The sequence below is a fragment of the Myotis lucifugus genome, unplaced genomic scaffold (assembly GCF_000147115.1).
Source record: "Myotis lucifugus unplaced genomic scaffold, Myoluc2.0 scaffold_57, whole genome shotgun sequence".
NCBI lineage: Eukaryota > Metazoa > Chordata > Mammalia > Chiroptera > Vespertilionidae > Myotis > Myotis lucifugus.
Genome location: NW_005871105.1, coordinates 249,792 through 272,192, shown reverse-complemented (window position 1 = coordinate 272,192; position 22,401 = coordinate 249,792). Strand labels below are relative to the sequence as shown.

Sequence of the window (22,401 nt, the reverse complement as noted above, 5' to 3'; positions counted from 1 at the left end):
TATAAATTTTAGAATTAATCAATTTTAATTTTATTACACTCAGATATTTTTTTCTATATATACTTGTGGGCTTTTTTTATTTTTAATTAAGTATGTGTAGGAACAAAAGGTTCTATAATGAAAAGTTACCCTCACCAGAGACAACTAATAGCTATTCACAAATAGTTGATTTTCTGTTCTGCTGGAAATTGAAATTATGTATCAAGCATATGTATATTAATATCTCTTTTAAAAAATGGAACATAGTATTTTGCTCTTTTTCTTTATCTTTTTTTTTTCTTTGTCTATTCCAGGTCAACAAGTGTAGATCTGCTTTCTTTAAAAATGGCCACATAGTATTTTGTACATAATCTCTAACCAGTCCTTTCTTGATAGACCTTAAAATCTTGCTTTTACAAACTACTGCAGTAAAAATTCCGTATATACATATTTGTGTCCTTGTCCAAGTATGTTGGCAGAAGATATTACCCATAGTGGAACTGCTATGTCACAGGATATATGTATTTTTTATTTTGATGTATCATTTAGGCTTGGTTATGCTGCATTGACAAACTGTGTCTTCAAAACAACAAAGATTTATTTCTAGCTCACTTGCCATTATAGATTAGCTGGTGGGCTCTGTTCTATATCATCCTCACTCAGGGACCTAGTATGAGGGAAACTCAGTCTCTAGGTTTCCAAGACAAAGGAAATACAGCAAATCTACACTGACTCCTTAAGCTTCTGCCCAAACACATGTTACTCTTTAGCTAAGACACATCACATAGCCACATTAATTCAGACAGAATGGAGAGGTTCAATTCTATATACAGTAGTGCCCTCTTTTCCGTGGAGAATATGTTCTAAAACCCCCAGTGAATGCCTGAAACTGCAGGTATTACCAAACCATATGTATGTTTTACTTACACATACATATCTGTAATAAAGTTAAACTTATAAGTTAGGCAGAATAAGTGATTAACAACATTTACAATAAAACTAGAGGCCCGATGCACAAAATTCGTGCAAGGGGTTTGGCCCTCGCAGCCACGGCTACATCCGGGAGGTCGGTCAGCTGTCTGATCTAATTAGCATATTATGCTTTTATTATTATAGATGAGAAATGTTAGCAACATACTGTAATGAAAATTATATGAATGTGGTCTTGGTCTTTCATCCTCTCTCTCTCAGTATCTTATTTACTGTACTCACCTTTTCAATTATGGCTTCTCTTTGGAACATATGTATGTATCTGAATGGCCAGCATCACCACTCCTGTGCTATGGGAATTAGTAAGTAAAATGAGGGTTATTTGAACACAAGCACTGAGATACTACAGTTTATCTGATAACCAAGAAGTGATTAACAAGGTTGGGAGTGGGGAGGTCATGGCATGTATGGCGCAAGATTTCATCATGCTACTCAGAACAGTGTGCAATTTAAAACTTATGAATTGTTCACTTCTGGAATTTGTGATTTAATATTTTCAGGCCATTGTTGACCAAGGATAACTGAAAGTGAAACTGCAGATTAGGGGGAATTACTATACCTAGAAGGCAGAGACCCAAAAATATTTGGTGAAGGGCATGACTACCACAGAACATGTTGCCAATTTTAATTTTGAGACTCTCTAAAGAGATTCTTCTACTAGAGTATGAACTGGTACAATATTTATTTTTCCCATATTTATAAATGGGGAACATTTGGCATCATTTTTAAGAAGGTACTTTTCTTTCATCCCTCTCCCACCCACATTATGTAAGTGATTGAAAAAAAATACATTTTTATCATTCTGTAGGTAAAAATGTCCTGTTTTGTTATTTTTCATTTACATCTTTAAATATGAGTAAGCCCTGGTTGGTGTGGGTCAGTTGGTTGGAGTATCATCCCATGCACCAAAGGGTCGAGAGTTCGATTCCCAGTGGACATATACCCAGGTTTGATTCCTGGTTGGGGTGTGTGCAGGAGGTGGCCAATTGATGTTTCACTTTTCACATCGATGTTTTTCTCTCTCTTTCCCTCTCCCTTCCTCTCTCTAAAGTCTCAATACAAGCATGTTCTCCAGTGAAGATTACAAAAAATGTAAATATGATTAAGATTGAGCATCTTTTTTCAAGTATTAATTTTTTATTTTGTGAACTTGCCTTTTTTTTTTTTTTTGTAGAATGCCTAGTCTATTTTTTCTAATGTTATTTTAACTTGGTCAATAAATTTTTTTGTTTTATAATTTTTTTTACTTTTATATATTTATGCTTATCAACCTTTTTTTCTTCTGGTTTCTGGGTTTAGTTTTATGTCTTATTTACAAAGCTCTTCTCCATTCCAAGATTGTGAAAAAAAAGAACAAAAATCTTATGTATATATTTTCTTTAATTATAATACTTCTTTAAAACCTTGAACTGGCCTTTTTCTCTTTCATATGGCATCTCTTCAAAAACTTGAAATAGCCACTATATTCCCTTTTAAAGTATAAACCTTTCTAAACTATAAACATCCCCAGTTCCTATAGTGGTCCGTCCAGTTCATCTTTGAGGCTCTGAGCTTTGGTGTGTCTAGACCCCATTTTTCTTTTTCTCTAAAACAAAAGTTTTGGACAGTGTATCTTAACGCTATAAGATTGCTTCCAGCTCTTAATGATATTCAAATGAATGCCAACAAAGTATTATCAATCAGAGGCCTTATGTTCACCTGTTATTAATAATGCTGTACAAATAATTGAAATTTCTCAAAAATAATTATAGAGGTTAAACATCATTTCTCATAGTCTTCTTTCTATGTTTGTTGCCCAAATTATGGGCCTACTTGCAGAACTGTTACAAGATCTGATTTTTAAACTGACCTTAAAAATGGCAAAATTGCCAAAACCGGTTTGGCTCAGTGGATAGAGCGTCGGCCTGCGGACTGAAGGGTCCCGGGTTCGATTCCGGTCAAGGGCATGTACCTGGGTTGCAGGCACATCCCCAGTAGGAGATGTGCAGGAGGCGGCTGATCGATGTTTCTCTCTCATCGATATTTCTAACTCTCTATCTCTCTCCCTTCCTCTCTGTAAAAAAATCAATAAAATATATTTTTTTAAAAATGGCAAAATAGATGAAACATCATGATGCTTTATTTTAGAATAATTGCCATCTCTACATTCTTTGCAACTCAGTCACCAAGTGACTGTAATTAGTGGCGTATAAAACAGATATTCCTGCTGTCAACAGTTAAACTCTAGAAAAATCTTGGTTTATTTTAGAAGCTGACATTGTACCTCTTTAGCTACAATGACTTAGACATGTACCTGACTTAAGCATATAAAACTTACCGTGACTGGCAAAAACCTAAAAGAAGTAAGTACCTATTACATTTCCAATGGCAAATTTAAAAAAAAAAAAAAAAAGCCTAAGCCCTAACCAGTTTTGCGCAGTGGATAGAGCATTGGCCTGTGGTTCAATTCTGGTCAGGGGCACATGCCCAGGTTGTGGGTTCGATCCCCAGTAAGGGGCATGCAGGAGGCAGCTGATCCATGATTCTCTCTCATCATTGATGTTTCTCTCTCCCTTCTCCCTTCCTGAAATCAATAAAAATAAAAAAGGCCTAAGATCTTTGTATCCATAAATAGCTGGTACATTTTCCAGTGGCAAAGGTATTTTGTTAATATGCACATTTCATTTTCTTTTTTTAGCTTCTGGAGAAATTAGACATTATTTAAACTATTAAATGCCTAAAATTAGTAAAGCTTACACCATCTAGACTCAGAGCTTCAGGTGTGTTTCTCTAATTACAAATAAAGTTAAGTAAAAATTTATCTTCATTGTTCATCAGGAACTGACAAAAGTTTAGTAAAGGCTAAGTTTTCTAAAATTGCTATATAAAACATCTAGCAAACTTATTGGAGTTCTTTGAGAGCCCTAGTTTTTTAACTTATCAACCACAAGAGGGAGTTGCATGCTTAAATTATCTTTATTAAATTTTAGTTTTGACTGAAAGATGATTTAAAAGGTACTAAATATTTTTTTACTGTTATTTCTCCTTTTTTTTTTTTTTTTTTTGGTCTATTTCAGAGGACAAAATAGGTAGGTAAGTTTAGAAAACCAAAGAAGGCAATGTATGATAGATGTTAAATAGGTCACTTATTTCCTTGTTAGAACAAGCATATAAAAAGCCACTGTTCTGCAGTGTCAGCAATCTAAAAGTCTTGCCATATCTCAAAAATGTATTGTCTTACTAAGTGAAAAATATTAAGACTAAATATAGGAGACTTTAATATAACTCTCAACTTTTCTGTTAATATTTCTATTTCTTGGACTTAATATTAGAATTTTACTCTATTATCCATTAAAAGTCAAATTGTTTCATTATTTTACATATAATGGATACCCATCAAGTGACTATAATTTTCAAGGTTTCATATAAAAATTCAATTTTTATCCTCAAGGAACTTGAAGTTTAATTGAGAAATATACTTGATAATGAAAAATCTAAAGTGCTGAATTTTTCCAAATGTGAAATGAAATGAACTTTATTCTGAACTCTGTTTCAGATAAATTTCTTATCTCTGCTTCATTTCTCTTCTTCTGGAGAATTCGCTAGTTCTTTCATTTGGGGTTGTTCTTTGTCTCCTCATTTTGGTTGTCTGTCTGGGTTTGTGACTGTTTTAGGTAGGTCCTCTATACTTCTCAATCTCTAGTGCAGGGCGGTGTTAAAGGCTGTTTCTGACTAATTGGATCAGACAAAGCCTCCAGAGACTGCCTCTGTCTACTGACTAATAGGATTCCAACTTGAATTGCCCCCAGGTATGGCGAGAGTTTTTTTTCAACAGGGTGGGGCAGTTGCTTTTGCCTGGAGCCTAATTGTTACTTTTATTCTCTGAAGTGGCCTCAGGGCAAGGTGTTTTCCAGTACTGTCTGTCTTCCCCCCAGGCAAGGCAGATGCTCTATGGGAAAGATGCCCTCCTCTGCGTGAGGAATGACTCAGCCCAGGAAACTTGGGGCGTCTGCCTTCTAAACTCTATCCCCTGAGTCCCCAGTCCTGGGTTCTGCTCTCACAGCTCCAGTCCATTTCACCCTCTCTTTGCCAGAGCACAAGGTGGGTGGCTCCACAGGGAATTTTTGTGCATTGGCCCTTTAAGAGGATGCCTGAACTTTCAGCTGCCACTCCCTGGCAGACAGCACCCCACTGCTTTTCACAGCTAGATATTATGTGGGTACCCTCTTCAGCTTGGTGCTATCTAATGGGGAGCCCAGCTTCGGGATTAGATCCCAGAGTTCTCAGTGGCACCCATACAGCTGAGATATCTCTCCGGGACTTCATTTGCCATCTGTGGGTGCCTGGCCAGCCCTTTCGGGCCTTGGGTATCAGGGTTCTCTCCTGTGAGTTTTCCTTTGATTATTCGGGAAGGCTTTCAGTATTTCAGTTGTAATTCCAGCTTGTTCCTAGGAGCATGTCCGTGCAGCATCCTCCTACTCTGCTGCCATTTTTTTGTGTGATGATGATTTATAAATACAGTGTAATGATCTGTAAACTCTTGAAATAGTGGTTCGATGCAAATACCACAAATGAAACTGCAGTATAGTCTTTACCCAGACATTATGGTTTAAATATTTGTATATAATTGGATATTTCATTTTATCAAGTTATACATATTTGTATGCATACATTTATATATGTTCTGTATGCACATTATATACATGGCTTCTGTACATAGACACAATGCGTCTGGGTGAAGTCTTTTTTTTTTTTTAATCCCTTGTCCCACTTTCAGTGGACCCCCTCAGTTTAAAAACTGGTAACTCCCTTCAGCCATTCTGATTCCCAGTTTCTCTGTTGTCTCTTTATAGAACTTCACTTATTCAGCTATTTAACATTCTGGACCAACTTTTTATTTATTTTGCATTGTTATATCCTCATATATTCCACCTTGTCTTTCCATTCTACAATTTTTGTTCCAATCTATGTATGAAATTTTCATTTCAGCAGTGATGTTTTTAAATTTCTAATACCTAATTCTCTAGCTCCTTTTTCATAGCAGATTTGTGTTTTATGGGTACATTATTGTCTCAAATCTGTTAATGATATTTATTAGAATTTAAGTTCTCAGCTCTCTCCTCAGTTATCTCTACTTAACCTAGATTTAGTCTTTCCCATTGTTTATCTAGATCTTTTTTTTATCAAATGTTCCTCAGATGTGTTGTGGTCCTTGTCTATTGGTTCATATTTTTTAAAAATAAAGGACTATGAAGGCTAATTGAAAATCTTGTGTAAAAAGTGAGATTAGTTACTTGGCAGACTGCTTTGTGTAAGTCAGGAGCCAGCTGCTACAAGAGAACACTCCCTCATCACCACCTAGCATTCTCTACATTTGTGGACCAGCTTGAGAAATATGTTTGGGAGCCTTACAAATAAGCTTACAGGTACTTACCCTTCAGTGGGATGGGGAGAGGTTGACTGTTCTATAAACAGACATCCAATTAAGCTCCTGATTTCTGGCCCATTCCTCACTTCTGTCTCCTGTTGTTACCTGTATTCTCCAAAGTCTAGAGACTCTAGATTTCTGCAGGGCAAGTTCTGCCTCTGGTGTTAAGTGCTCTCCTTATCTATGAGACTGTAGCTTTCTTCACCCTTCGTCATAAGTCTATGCCATTTCATCTGCTCTCATTCAGTCTTCCAGAAACTGGCTGAAATCTCTTGTCCATTAATTGCCTACTTTCTGTGGTACCACTGGATTGTACCAGTTTTATTCATATCATTTTCATGGTGTTTTAGGAGGCAGTAGAATATATATAAATATAATGCTCAAATTATCCTTAAACAAAAATCTTAACTAATATAATTTATTCTTAATAGCTTGGCATTTTAAGTCCATATTAGTCTATCTCGGTGGTCGGCAAACTGCGGCTTGGCAAACCGCGGCTCGCGAGCCACATGCAGCTCTGGCCCTTTGAGTGTGGCTTTTCCACAAAATACCAACTTCTGCGCATGGGCCACAAAGTTTCAATCGCACTGTATGTACGTGCCCCCACGTGGTATTTTGTGGAAGAGCCACACTCAAGGGGCCAAAGAGCCGCATGTGGCTCGCGAGCCATGGTTTGCCGACCACGGGTCTATCTATCTATATAAAAGCCTAAGCGACTATTACAACCAGACGATAACTATGACGTGCCCTGACCACCAGGGGGCAGACGCTCAACACAAGAGTGTGCTTCCACAGTAAACCTCCCACGGTCAGCCAACCTCCTGCAGTCCCTCCCCCTGGCCAGCTGGCCCCCATTGGTCCCAATCGGCCCTGATGATCACCAGCCAGGCCAAGGGACCCCGCACTTGCACGAATTTGTGCACCAGGCCTCTAGTATATAAAAGCCAAGTGATCAGAACGGCGGAACAACCAGTCACTATGACACTCACTGTGATGGCCAACTGGCCTGATGTGGGCCCCAATTGGCCCCCCAAACCTCCTGTGGCCCCTCCCCCTGGCTGGCCTGGCCCCCTATCAGGCCCCCCTACCCCAATTAGTTTTTGAGTGGGCAACAAGAAAAGATGGAGGCAGGGAGTGGAATGTAGGCAAAGGCAAAGCCAACCTCCTGTGTCCCCTCCTCGCCCCCCTACTCCACTGGCCTGACCCATGGGGGGGGGGCAGCCGGACCCCACCCATGCACGAATTTGTGTACTGGGCCTCTAGTATGTAAATAATAGAAATGGAGAGTTTTCCTTCAGCTTACCCACTGCAGTCTGTAACAAATCACCCCTCCTATGTAAGTACATGTTACTGGATGTGCATGAGCTTATTAATTCATGTGTATGTGTGGTTGGTATAATTTTGTTAGATAACAGTTATTTCATTATGCTAAGAGAAAGAAAAACATAAAAAGCCAGTCTAAGGGATTCCTTAAATCCCTATTCAATCATTTCCCATAGATGAGGTAGAATTTTCTAGCCTTTTCCCATAACTGTAGCCCTCATTTTTGTAAGCTTTCCTGAGTCTCTTTCCAAGCTTTTCCCTTTTTTTTAGACCCTAGAAATATAATTGTCATGATTCTTTCTTCCCAATCAACACCCAACCCTTTTTCACTTAGTGGAAGCTGATCAGAGTGAAAATGTCTATAAATAAACAATAAATGTTTTTCTTCATTATGAGTCTGATATTGTTTCTTAATGGTATGTACTGTAATATTTTATACAATGCAGGTTAAAATTGCAAAAACTACAACTAGAAAAAAGTTTCATTTTAGCTGAATTTTTATAGCAACTTTTAGAAATTTACCTTGACACTTTTCTTTGTAATTTATTATTCTCAGATTTCTATGTAAAAATCCCAGACCACAAATGAAAAGGGAACTAGACACATAAAAATCTGGGCACATAGAAGAAAGAATTGCTAAGAAATAGAGATCATATCTCTTTCCTATTGTTTTCAGAGCATTTATAGTTTGTTTGTAATTAATAGACATACTTAAGAGATCCTGAGTAGCCTACAAACTAGGTTTGTCATTTCTAAGTAACATAGTCATTCTAAGATTTTATTTTTACAAGAAAGAAATACCTCTTAAATTCTAAGACAGTGGGTTCATAGTATTATTTTAGGGCTTCAGTTTAAGCATAGATATATTCATATTTGGTCATAATTTTTCTATTGAGACCTTCTCTTCATTGAGTATTTTTCCTCTATGGATCCCATTGTAGTAGCTCCCTGGTGGTGGAAGTGGGTTGCTGGAGCAGTTTGCATTTGCTTCTCCCAGGCACCCCAAGAAAATCACCAGCCTGGGGCTAATGGTTATAATAATTTCAAACCCTGAAGTCTCTGTCTGCCCTGTGGTTTAAATTGTGACCACTCAACTGTGTTATAAACTGAATTTTAATTTTAAATCTTTTCTCATCCCCCCTCTCCATAGATAATATTGAATGAAATCACAAATGCATATCTTATTTTCTAATTTCAGCATAAACAAACCATCATTTAGTCATTAGAACCACTAAGTAAATGTCTTTCATTATTCTTTTACACATTTAGAAAAAAATATAACAACTTTTTGGGAGAAAATCTTCAGCATTTTAAGAAATGCTACTTTTAAATAATTATTAATTTGAACAAATTGTTAATTGATGCCACTTAAGACATGTTGGTTGGTGGCTGGAGTTTAGAAATGAAGGAAAGTATATTACTTCTGCTTTGCCTTTGCCTTTCCCTACATTCCACTCCCTGCCTCCATCTTTTCTTGTTGCCCACTCAAAAACTAAAATCCATGTCCTCATCGTCTTTTAGTACAATAAATAAACCCTGATGCAGAATTCCTATATTTTGGTAATAGAGGGATAAAACTGTGCAGTTCAAATAAAATCAAATTAATAATACAAGCTTGACAAAACAAGCTGGGATAGACAGGTTTTCAACCAGGAATATGTGTACCTTCAAAAACACCTCCCTGTGTTACACAATGTACTAGTATATTAAAATGGCAGGGAAGATACCAGGATTTTCGTGCTTATCAGAATTAACCATGGTTTTTAAAACTGAAACATAATGCCCTGTATTTGTTTCTTCCAGTAAATAAGAAAGGAAAATTACGGAGGGAAACATCTGTGGATTGTATTAGTGTCATATTTTTGTTGGGGAAAATTGTCAACTGTTTAAAGTTCATTTTGAAGTACTTGAGCCTAACAGCCTTCCCCAATCCACACCCTAATTCTGGTTCTAGAATACACTAGATTAAGTGACCTGAATGTATGTTAATATGCCATAGCCTTTCCCTTATTTTTTAGATTTATGGAAATTTGAGTTTAGTTGAAGATGACTGTTCAGCATTAATCTAATCTGTTTAATCTGCTTGTCTTTTTATTTTAATTACTGTTTTTCATTTTTAAAGGTCATTTATTGTGCTTTTCCAAATCTGCCTGTTTTCTCATGGTAGAATCATCCCAAGCTGCCTTTTTATAGAAGTGGATTCAGGTATCTTCACTTTCAGTCCAGTACCCTAAAAAACATGAGCCTCATATTGTCCAGGGATGGCTCACAAGAACATATATCAATTTTTATGGCTTAATAGGTTTCCCAAGCAGTCATCATTCATGCTACAAAATTACTTGTGTGCTTTTTAAAAATATCTTAGGAAAATATTTTTATAAAATGTGATTGGAATATAAGAAAATATGTTTTTGATTTCTCTCAATATATAGTTTTTACTCTGCAATTTCAACAACTTAATGTTAACATTTATGTGGATTAAAATCAATCCATTTTATTTGTTGAGTCATCAAAATAAATTAAACCTAATCCACCCCTTCTAAAATATTTATAAAATGTTTCTATTAGAATACCTCTGCATAGTTCAGACATATCAGACTTTTGGGAGTAAAAGGGCTTTCAAGAGGTCAGATGTAGATTAAGTAGTAGTAAGTTGGTTAATTGACTAGACTAGAGCCTTTAGAGAAGTAATAGCCTAAAAATGTTATCTTTGGCCATAAAGTGGGTTTATCCAAACCCTTAAAAATTTTTTTTTAAAGAGTGACATTTGTCCACTTAAATAATTAAGGTAATTTTCAAGTTAAGAAGTTTTGAAATTTCAAATGTTTAAACTCACAATATTTTGTTTTAATGTATCTTTGGCACTCTTGGCAAACTCTTGTCACAGAAATATTCATTTATTTTTTTTGCCAATGCTGCTGAAAGGTTAATTGACTAAAGTGGGTGAGTTCTCATGTTTACTAATATGTATTGCAGCTCTATTGGTACACCAGAAGGCCAGAATGGAACGACTTCAAAGAGAACTTGAGATTCAGAAGAAAAAGCTGGATAAACTAAAATCTGAGGTCAATGAAATGGAAAATAATCTAACTCGAAGGCGCCTGAAAAGATCGAATTCCATATCCCAAATACCTTCAGTAAGTCTTTCTATAACTGTTGTGATCTCTGTGCTTGAATGTGTGAATAGGCAATCTGTCATAAGTATAAAAGCTTGATCTAGTTTTAAAAGCTCTTAATTCATACTTGTTCTTCTGTTCTTACCTTCCCCTGCCAAACTCAACTTTTTCTAACTAATTACACGAGAATTCAATGTAGATCCTTCTCACATGGAATTATCTTTCAGCTGGAAGAAATGCAGCAGTTGAGAAGTTGTAATAGACAACTCCAGATTGACATTGACTGCTTAACCAAAGAAATTGATCTTTTTCAAGCCCGAGGTAAAGTTCAGTGCATATTCAGCAGAAATTCAATGTATAAATATACCAACTCTTTTCCTGTGGCTGAAAACAGATTTATCAATCACAGTCTTATTGTTTCAGATTTGACTTTGGATCCAGATAGTGCTAAAGAACTATTGGGTTTTTATGTTCTCTTTCTCTACCCCCCAAAAATATTATATATTTGATTGAGGAATAATTTGATACATTTATATTCTTCAAATCTGCTTCAGTCATGTGTTAAGGGAAGACAAGGATTAGTATCTCTGGCTGCATTGTCAAAAGTATTAGCCATTATGTATTAAGTGAAATGTGTTATTAGCTATTATGTATTAGAGAAATGTGTTACAATCACATTTATTAACATTAAAATGTATGTGCTCAGGCACCTTTTTTGTATTTCCCTTTGCCCTTTTACCTTTCAAGAATTATGCTTTTCAAAACATAATTTAAAAAGCATCCCCACCTAATGACACTATCTTAATTGACAAATAGAGAAGAGAATAAAAATATTGCTTGTACATTTTTAGAACAATGATAGTTTATTATGCTTGAACTATTATTGACAAGTAATCGATGCTTATTGTAGTTTAAAAAAGTTGACAATTTAATTCACTTTCATAGACAATTAGAATGAAATTTTATAACTTAAACCTAATTCTGAGGTTGGGAAATAATAGAAATATATACTAGTAAAATGGAAAAGATAGGAAAGGGAAGGAAGCCAACAAAAAAAGAAGTCCTTAATAATACTTTTGAGTGTGTGCCAGAATCCATTAAAACTAAAAGATGATTCATTCTATTTTCTTTTAAAACATTAGTAAGCTGTTTATCTTGAAACATTCATAGCAAATGCCATAATTTAACTTTGGAGAGAAAAAGAAAGGGCTGGTCTAGAAACTATAATTCTGAACTTGTTCCTTTTGTTTAAAATCTGAACCATTATATTACATCAGTGCAAGGTTTTTATACTTATTGGAGGCCACGCTGTTTAGTTGCTAAAGGCCATGTTTGGTCACTTAAAATTAAATTTTAAATTGTTAAATTTTTAGGTATTTTGTCCCATAGAACAGGGGTCTGGTTCTAATTATGTCACTGTATTACTAGCATTAATTTGACTTCTTCCCCAATTTACCACTTATAACCTCTCTTACAAGTACTGTACTATGCCTAGCTCAGCTGTTTTGAAATCCTTACATATAATTTGAGATTAGAGGTACAAAATAAATGAAAAGCATTTCTGTGACTATTTTTTAGAAATAAAATATTTGGTTTTTAAAAAATAAAATATCTGGAGCTATAAACATTGAAATATTTACTTTTTATATATTTCAGGACCACATTTTAATCCCAGCGCTATTCATAACTTTTATGACAATATTGGATTTGTAGGTCCTGTGCCTCCAAAACCCAAAGGTTAGTGTGTCCATTAAGTGTGAAAACTGTTACATATTGAAAGCAAGATTTCAGAAAACTTTAGCAACCTTCCTCTCTAGAAGTGCTTCAAACCTAGACATTCTTGGATGGATTCATTAGGAACATATTTGTTGATTTTTATTTATATGCTCAGAGTTGGGGAGGATGCAAAAGTGTAATGTATTTAGCTCTTAAAAAGTAGTAGATTTCCTTAGGATTCATTACACACTCCCAAAATATCAATCTTGGCCAAAAAAAATCATCAGGTGTAAAAATTTGTATTCTTTATAATTTTTTACAAATGATGAGGAAGATATAATAGGAAAGTTTATTTTTCATTAGTAGCCTGTTTTATTAAATTTATGCATAATTTTGTATAATCAAATACTGTGAATTTCAGATAAGTGATTTTTGAAAACTATGACCTACTGTCATTTTACATCATTGATATTCATAGAGTATATGCTCTACAAACTAGGAAATGTCAAAATATGTTTGTGGAATTTTTACTCCAGGCATTAATTTAAGTGTAATTTAATTAGGCCTACCTAATCTTGATATTTTGTGACTTAAATGTTTTGAGCTGAAATGTAATGAACTGTTACTATAGCAGAGCAAAAGTGAGATTAGGGTATTTGGCACAGTACACAAGTATTCAGACACTGGATGCTATTTGGTGTTAAGGAAGGAATAAAGAAAATGGTGGCATAGCCTATTTCCTTAAAAAAAGCAAAGTAGGTATTTCAGATTCTGAATGAGTTGCCTCTAATCTTTTTACTCTTTCAAAAATCAGAATCTTTCTAAGAAAAATTTTCTCTTTTGCTTCAACATAAAGTACTTGTGTGTTGAGGGTAGGAGAGAGGTGGACTATATATAAAATAAGACTGGTTTTGACAATTATTGAAGCAGGATAAGTGCATGAGGGTTTGTTTTACTATTCTCTCTACTTTCGTATATATGTTTGAAAATTTGCATGGTAAAAATTTTTTTTTAATTCATTACTTAAAAGCTTTTTCACAAAATATAGAAACTTGTAGCTGGTTATTTTTTAAGAAATAACAAATCAATCATTTTTGCCTTGAGGCTAAAATGAGAAGTTAGTAGTTTCACGGATTTATTTCATTCTTAATATTAGATCTGCTTCACAATGCAGTTCTTTAAATAGCTGAAATTACAGGTCATCTTTTGCAAAGTAACTTCTTTTTTCAATTCTGATGGTTTAGTTTCCAAGTACCTTTAATAAAAAGATTTGTAATTCTAAGTTCTAACTGAGATTATGCAGATGTAAGAAAAGCAGTAGAGATTGTTCATTTAAAAAGGTATAGCTCCTCTATTAATTACCTTAGATATTACTAATTAAGAAGACGCTGGTATTTAATAATAAATTGAAATGTTATTATAGATTGAGTGGCCCCTCCTACCTAAAAATCCTTTGTAGTTAAACAAAAAAAGGGTAGACAATTTCAAAAAAATGTGCCAAGAATGTTTTCTAACACCTGAGTAAAACAAATTCTAGTAACTAGGATGGATCCCCAGATTAAAATAATCATTCTATAACATGTTTCCCAAGTATGGAATATGAAATAAATTTAGATGGTAAAAAGTCAAACTTTTTCAACTGTATTTATTTTAAGGTGTTTTAGGGGATACTAACTAGTATTGTCAGATCCTGGATTTTTCAAGTATTTTCAAGTTGCTCATGCATGTGCCTAAATATTGTGACCAATGCCTGAAGTTGGGAGTTTTGCAATAAAGTGCTCCTGAAAACTAATCAGTAAATAAGGTACTGCTAAAGGGGCATGGAGTACTAAACACCACTTAATTATTTTTAAATTATTATAAAAACTTACTATATTTTCATCTAATAATACAATAGTTTGTCTTTTAAAATAGAAAATATATCATTCAGTTACTGTCTCAGTAACTTAATGATAGTAGGGAGAATTTGCAAATTAATACACACTGTTTTAATAGTTTAAATCATTAAATACACAGTGATTTAATAGTTTAAATCATTAAATTAAAAACCTGACAGGAGAGCTCTAATAACTTTTACTTTAAACTTTCCCAAAATAATTTGAAGGAATACTATTCCAAATTTATAATGGGATCCCCCTAAAAAAGATCCATAAGTATAGTTTCATTTTAGTCACAACTTTGGAGAAATATAATAAAATTTCTCATATTTAAGATACCTCTATTCATTCAAACACTCTAGAACATTGGCCTCTTAAAGCTGCAGTGACTTTATACTATCAGTAAGAAAGATTAGACCTAAAGGATATATGATTTATCTAAGATCACAGAGGAAAGAAATCAGGAATTAGTAGCAAAGCCAGATGTAGAACTCCATTCTCACAACCTTCAATCTAGTGTTCTTTCTACTGCTTCATAATAAATTTGATTTAAAAATAAAATGAAAAATGGTAAAAATTTTTACCCTGTTAACTTCTCCAGGCCTCTTATTAGTTATATAAGATTATAGAAATTATTTCATCTTTATATTTTGTTTGTGTTCAAAGCTTACATTTTCAGCAGATAGAGAACATTTAACAAAAACTTAATTCCTGGTAGAAAACAGAAATATAAATACTGCTCAGTGGGAAATGAAACTCTAACTTTAATATAAATTCACTGTAAGTATTGTGTTATAGTAGGACACCTTTCCACAATCTTAGGTGACATTATGGGAATCTTTGCTATCAGTCACTATATGATTTGATTTCCCTTTTCTCCTGCTATAAATTGGGGGAAATGATGCTGGCTTCCCCTTTTAGAAGATATTGAGGTGACTGACTACATAATGTCCATGTAGCTATTCCCCAATGGAGAAGTAACAACTTGATAGAGATTGGTAAGGACCAAGCTTGTGTGTCAGTTCATCTGGTTAACAACTGGCTTCGTGCTGTGCAGTACAAATAGTGCTTAAGATTGCCAATAGTTTATGACTTGGTGATTTTCCCTTCTAAAATAATTATTTTGCTTCCTTACAGATCAAAGGTCCACCATCAAAACACCAAAGACTCAAGATACAGAAGATGATGAGGGGGCTCAGTGGAATTGCACTGCCTGTACTTTTTTGAACCATCCAGCCTTAATCCGCTGTGAACAGTGTGAGATGCCAAGGCATTTCTGAGCCAGTAGGCCTTACTTCTTCTCCAAAACCACATCTGAAGTTCAAGAAACTAGTCTGTCATCAGGGGGAAAGTTTCACTGCTACGTAGGATTTTGTCAAATTGAAGGTGTGACAAGATGGTGTTTTGCTAATGTTAAATGTCAGCCCACGGAGCTAATAATACCTCAGTCTAATATCATGGGCAGTTGAAATTCATCACATGAAAGGTAATCTGCTGAAAGACTTGGTTGCCCGCTGCCTAACCATGTACAGTGTTACCAGTAGCCCATTATGGATAATTCTCGATATGTTGATGCCTGCGTGTTCCCAATACCTTTTTCCCCTCATGTCACTACTGAATTTTGACAGGAGGAAGGAATAAAATGATGGCTTTTTTTTTTAAGCTTTCAGTGAAACACTACAAACGTGAAGAAAAAGAACAAGGTTTAACTATTTAAAAACTGCTGCCGCATAGTGCCCACGGATAGGGGAAGAACCACAAATCTGTGGTACTCGGCCTTGTCTTGTCTTCCCTGAAAACGTCTCCACTCTGAAGCCAGCATCTAGGGTCTAAAGATGAAAAGGAAAGCAGCATGCATTGTCTGTACAAACATGCAGTGAAGTACCCCAAAGCTTTCCTACTGTACAGATCTCTCAAGTCTGCTCTAAGTGATTTCTTTTCTCCTTTATTATTTCCTTATATTTCTATATGTATAGTGTAATAGTCTTTTGTTAACTAATTTTCTTTTTTCCTTTTAGTGATTAAGCACGATCATGTCCCTTTTTAAGCCTTACCCAAAAGAAGCAATGCCTTAAAATAAAAAAAGCATTAATGAAATGAAACTATGCACAAAATAACTTTCCTCTACTTATTCTGTGCTTTACCCTCATGAGTGCCGATATTCTGTGAAGACATACAGATGCTGCACAATGAATTGCAAAAGATATTACAAGACCTTTGTCTATAGGTCACATTATATACGGACTAGTGGTGGGTGACACAACAGTGTTTTGTCTTCCACAGGGAAGCTTAAAACGATATTTTTAACCCACTGAAAGAGCAACAAGGTTAAACTTGCTTCATCTGCCTGGTGTCCCACAGAACTTCCACAAGAGATTACTATTGGGAAAGTACAGTTTCAAAACCAGCAACAGCAGCAGTACCTACAGCAGCCCCTTTCTTTTTTTTTAGAGAGAGAGAGAGAAAGAGAAGTTTAAATGCTTTACTGTTGGGGCAATTTGTTTCTAAACCTGACTTGGTGGCAGTATCATGTGTATTTATAAAACAAGGCTAGTCATATTTAGGACAACTGAAGAAAAGCTGGAAAAAAGAAAAGCAAACTTGAACACTGAAGCAACCTCAAGCATCTCTTTATTTTCATGATATATTTTTATAAGGAAAATAAATAGTCAGATGATCAGGAATGTATATAACTAAATAAAATCAAGAAAAGAAATAACAGTATGCATTTAAAAAGAATTATGAAATTATATAACAGTGCTTAGAATGGGGCTAATGGAAGTGCTGAAATGTAGCAAAAGATAGGAGATAATGTAGACTGTCACCCATTGTAAATGTTTGCAAATGGATATTTTTTAAATAAACAGGATTATTACAGGTGATCTATATGAATGTCAAAGCCTTGAATTCCAGGTTTTGCACTGTGTATATGTGAAGAAATATGACAATCCTAGTTAGACAGTAGACCCACAGCCCTTACATTTGATGCATTTTGCTTTAAAAATAGGCCTTGTTTTTCAGCTTCCTCTGCAGTTCTATGTGAAGATTGATAAATCAGTTTTTACTTGTTTTATTAATAAAATGTAATTTGGATATCTTGAGTTGATGGTTTTGTGATTTAGCTGGGTAAACTATCTTTGTAACAGATAAGTTATTTATAAAAATTAAAAAACTTATATTCTAATGTGGATTTTGTGACTTGTTTTTAAAGTTTGTGGGACAGGAGATAATTTATAGTTAATTGAAACCAGAGAAACTCATTGTCTGGAGTCTTCTCATGACATCATGGCATTCAACTGCATTTCTTGGATTATTTTTATTAATTTCCCCAGGCTTTTTAACTGATGAGAGAAACCAGGTTTCAGCTGAGCAAGAAAAATGAATATAGCTTCTTTTTTCATAGTTAGAGCTTTTCCTTTCCTTTCTTTTGGGTTTTTTTTTTAAGTTTACCCCATTGTTGAAACTGTGATTTCTTGGGTCCTTTAGCCTGAGGAGTCATTTAGTTAATGTTTGCTCTCGAATAATGTGTCGGTGCTGAGAATGGTGTTTCTCGTGAAGAGCACCTTTGTATTAAGAGTTTTCAACAACTTATGACTCAGTTTTTCTGAACTTGAAAAGAGCAAAGTAGCACTTACTGATCCCCTTGTGAACTATAGAAAACTCTGCCTTGCCTTGATTGGTCTTTTAAACCTGGTGGGACAGAAATATTCTCTACCAGGTCTGGAGACCACCTTCCAGGACTCATCGCACTAAGAACCTCAAATGGGAAGATGGACTTCTGTTTCTCATCACTATCTCTGGGTGCTGACATTCTCTATATTTTAAGGGGAGGTGGATAGCAAGCAGTGCATGTAAACTGGACTTCTCAGGAAGACTTTTATATTAACAAAATGTTGACTAGTATCTACTGTCATAAATACATTCTATGGAGATGGGTGTTGTATTACAAATTTGTATGGGGGAAAATAAAAATTTATTTTGCTGTTAAATTTTTTATTTTTTAAAATAACCTGGATCAATCTATTGTCTTATGCAGAAAACCATAGATAGTCCAATATTAGCTATTAACTTTTTTTTTAATCCTCGCCAGAGGATATGTTTACTGATTTTAAAGAGGCAGGGAAAGAGGAAAAAAAAATCAAAAAACATTGATGGGCTGCCTCCAGTGCGGGCCCTGACCAAGGAATCAAACCGAAGATCCAGCCAATGGAGCTGCTCTGGCCAGGGCTTAGCTGTTAACTTTAAACATATTTTAATCAAAGCATTCATAAATAGCAAAGTTAACTTCCATTTCAAAGTTTCCTCTGCCCCAATTTAATGTTAATGGGAAGTTTTTAGTGAGCAATGATAGGTTGAAGAAGTGAATGGTGTAAGATACAATATTCAGTCCATGAGTAATTAAAGTTGGCTGCATTGCCTTAGAAAATATAAATCCGTAGTGACAACAAAGGACATTCCAGATTTAATATCTGCCTGCTGGGTGTTAGCATAGTTTTCCATATAGTATTACAAAATACTTCTATTTCTCTATGACAAGTGAACACATTTCTGGCTTCAGTTTTCAGAAGCTACAATTAGATCCATTTTACTTGGAGATAAAATCGCCCTGGGCTGCATTCTAATTTTTATTGCTTTCATCTGAAAATATAATCAGGCAACAGAGAAAAGAAAGGACGTTTTCTAAAGAAAACAAAATTTTGTAGCTTTTTATTTCTCGGGTTGGGTTTTTCCCCTCTATGTAGCAAGCTGTTTGGATTTCTTTTTTAAGGGAGTGTAGTTGATCATACAAAAATGTTTGGTAATGCATTATGTTTGTAACTATAAATTTCCTATATTGGTTCAAAAATAGAATTGCTGTGTAGTATAATAATTTATTGATTTACCTAGTTGCTTGGAAAATTATGAAAGCAACTGCATTTTAACACGGACACGTGGTTGTTCCCCAGGTCGACCTCGCAGATCTCAAGATTCAAGACAGTTAAACTGTGCCATCTCCCCAGATCTACTCCGTAACCTTGGGATACTTCCTTGTTTTTTATATTCACGTTAAACCCACCTCAGAAGATGTTAGGGGACTAATGTGAAACTTCCTGAACCAATCCCTTCTCTCACTAGGAACTGGATTATCCTAAAGTAGTAGGCCATGTTCTTGTACAAATGAGTTTTAAGGCATTTTTCTCCACAGTGTTAATGAACAAAGTGGTAAGTTTGCTACTTCTCTGAATTGGTCTAGTGATTCCCAAAGTGGGCGCTACCGCCCCCTGGTGGGCGCTGCAGCGATCCAGGGGGGGTGGTGATGGCCACAGGTGCATTTGGGGGCATATATCTTTCTGTTTAATTGCTATTAAAATTTTTTAAAAATTAATTTCCAGGGGGCACTGAGTAATATTTTTTCTGGAAAGGGGGCGGTAGGCCAAATAAGTTTGGGAACCACTGGTCTAGACGCAGTGGTTCTCAACCTTCTGGCCCTTTAAATACAGTTCCTCATGTTGTGACCCAACCATAAAATTATTTTTGTTGCTACTTCATAACTGTAATGTTGCTACTGTTATGAATCGTCATGTAAATATCTGATATGCAGGATGGTCTTAGGTGACACCTGTGAAAGGGTCGTTCGACCGCCAAAGGGGTCGCGACCCACAGGTTGAGAACCACTGGGCTCTAGAGATATATCGGGGGCTCGGAATTTAATATTTCAGTCACTGTGGTTGAATTCTTTGCTTTATCAAAAGTTTGGTTGCTTTGCAAAGATAAAATTATGCTGACCTAAAGATCAAGTGTGTTCGTATTTCTGTTACTTGTCCAGCTATCTAAAGAATGCGCATTTTATGGAGCATAACAAATTATTTCTCCAGGAAAATAAACTCTTCAAAGGACTCCAATGTTTGCACAACTGCATATTTCTTTTAAGCCTAAAATTGACCCAAGGTACACTTCATTCTAGTTTCTTTCTTCACAGATCATCTTTACCTCCTCCTTTTCTGAGGGCAGGGACACATTCTTCCTCTGGTCTCAACTACATAGTAGAACCATTACAACTTACAGATCTGCATTCTGAAACTTTGTAATCCTCATAGCACAGTGGACAAATACTGCAGCATCTTCACCATGGAAGTGCTTCCCAGAGATTAAAAAAAAAGAAAAAGACTTTAAATCCCACTCATCAGTTCTAGTAGACTTAGTGCCTTTTCACAGTCTGATCTAATTAGTCCCCTGCCTCCGGCTCTTACACCTCGGCACACTGCAGCTAGAATAAAGAGAACACCAAGGGAGTCCACACGCTGCTCCTCAGAAATCTGTAAGGTTCTGTAGTCTGGTCCTTACCTCCCTCTTCTAGATGGTTTGTTACTTTCCAACAGAATACTCTTGTATTAACCTGGCCTAGTCACTTCCCTTAACACATTGCGGACCAGTAGTTTTATTGCTAACTTTACTCAGGGGCCAGGTAAGTTTCTATTGAACGAGTACAAAAAACGTTTTACATAAATGTTAAAGGCATACCTTAACGTTAAATACCCATTGCATTTTGAAGTTATTACATGTTCTTACAAGCTAATATCTTTTTAAAGTGTGATACTTTGTAAAACACTGTGTAATATGAAAACACGAGAATTCCTGTGATCCTTCCTCAATGTGTAGATATTTTCCACATTCCCATTAATGTACTTTTGTCCATCTCATTTCTCATCTCTCTACTTAAGTTTAACTTTCAAGGGTCAAGATTATGAGACCCTTCCAACCCTTCCAAACTGCACCTTTTCTTTGCACTTGCTGTGTTTTCTGCCCGCTTGGCATTCATTGCTACTTTGACCTCCGCATTCATGTGCTGATACGGTAAATGTATGACATACCCCTCTGTGTCCCCCACAGTAAATACCTTTATGCATAGTAAGAGGTCAGTAATTGTTGACCGTGATAATGATTCTTGCAGCCCAGATTTATTTCTAACATTTAATTCCAAGTTAATCAGTGGGTACAGCCATTTTGAATTTGGTATATATTTTCTCATAGGACCAATATTATAATAGGTTTCCAGACCAACCTGGTAGTTAACTGGAATGCTTTGCGTTTGAAATATGGAAATAAGGTACAGTACTATTGGGGTATGTAAATGTAATTGTGACGTTAACTGAGAATGTTTATTATCTCTGTGTGGTTCTGGAAGAGGATGGGAGAGTAGAGACCTCTGTAGATATTCCAGAAAATTAAGAAATTGGCATTTGAAATTGAGGATGCTGATTCTGTTAACTTCCCATTTTACTTCAAAGCTCAAATGTTGCCTTTTCTTGGATACAGATATTTGAGTGGCTTCTTGTTCTTTAACAAGAGAATCAATTTTTTCCCCTCAAGATTGAAGCACAGAGGAATGAGGGACTCTTTTTCCTGAGGAAATTGGTCAGGAAAAGAGGGAAGAAAGAAGAAAATGGAATGCAAAGTGTGTAATAACCCTCTCCTCTTAACCAAGAATGATGTGAAAAGGGTGGGCTTCCGACTAAAGGAATAATAGAAAGCAAGAACTATTTGTATGCTTGTAGATTGGTTGTACATAACCAAGACACTCTGTGAGGAATACCATGAAACAAGTGTGTGTTCTATTACATGAATTGGCTTAAAATCTTAATTACTACTTTTTGGGTTTTATCAGTGATTTCACAAACCCTTTTGCTGAAGTGCCAGGTTCTTTTCCTAATAGGACTGTGCACACATAGAACACTAATTTACCAACCCGGGCAACCACACCCTGCTAAGCTACTGAATGTGAAGCAATTTCATTTCATGACAATAGGTGATTATTATGAAGTTGCTCAAAGCATAATTATATTTAATGTCAAATGACAAAAACAAGCAAAGTTTTTAAAACTTGCTACCTGAATTCCTCCTTATTAAGCACAAACTTACTTCTCTATTATTGATGACTGTTAAGATGCTGCTGTTAAATGCACTGGCTTCACATTACATGAAACAAATGGCCTCCACATTCTAAACAAGTGAA

General features: G+C 35.4%; 1 protein-coding gene across 8 annotated transcripts in view; it reads left to right on the top strand.

Annotated features, from left to right (window-relative positions):
• TAB2 (TGF-beta activated kinase 1/MAP3K7 binding protein 2) overlaps window positions 1-17,592 on the top strand; it is a 62,303-nt gene extending 44,711 nt beyond the window's left edge. For 2 of the 8 annotated variants that reach the window (XM_006089164.2, XM_006089163.2), the window contains 4 exons: window positions 10,676-10,836; window positions 11,043-11,136; window positions 12,472-12,552; window positions 15,546-17,592. In XM_006089164.2, the coding sequence (XP_006089226.1) occupies window positions 10,676-10,836; window positions 11,043-11,136; window positions 12,472-12,552; window positions 15,546-15,688 (479 nt within the window). In that variant the 3' untranslated portion in view covers window positions 15,689-17,592. Of the gene's footprint in view, window positions 1-2,020; window positions 2,062-10,675; window positions 10,837-11,002; window positions 11,142-12,471; window positions 12,553-15,329; window positions 15,407-15,545 lie in introns of those variants that run through there. The other 6 variants (XM_023754159.1, XR_002829397.1, XM_023754161.1 and 3 more) reach the window with 6 other exon arrangements.
• The last annotated feature ends 4,809 nt before the right edge of the window (window positions 17,593-22,401 follow it).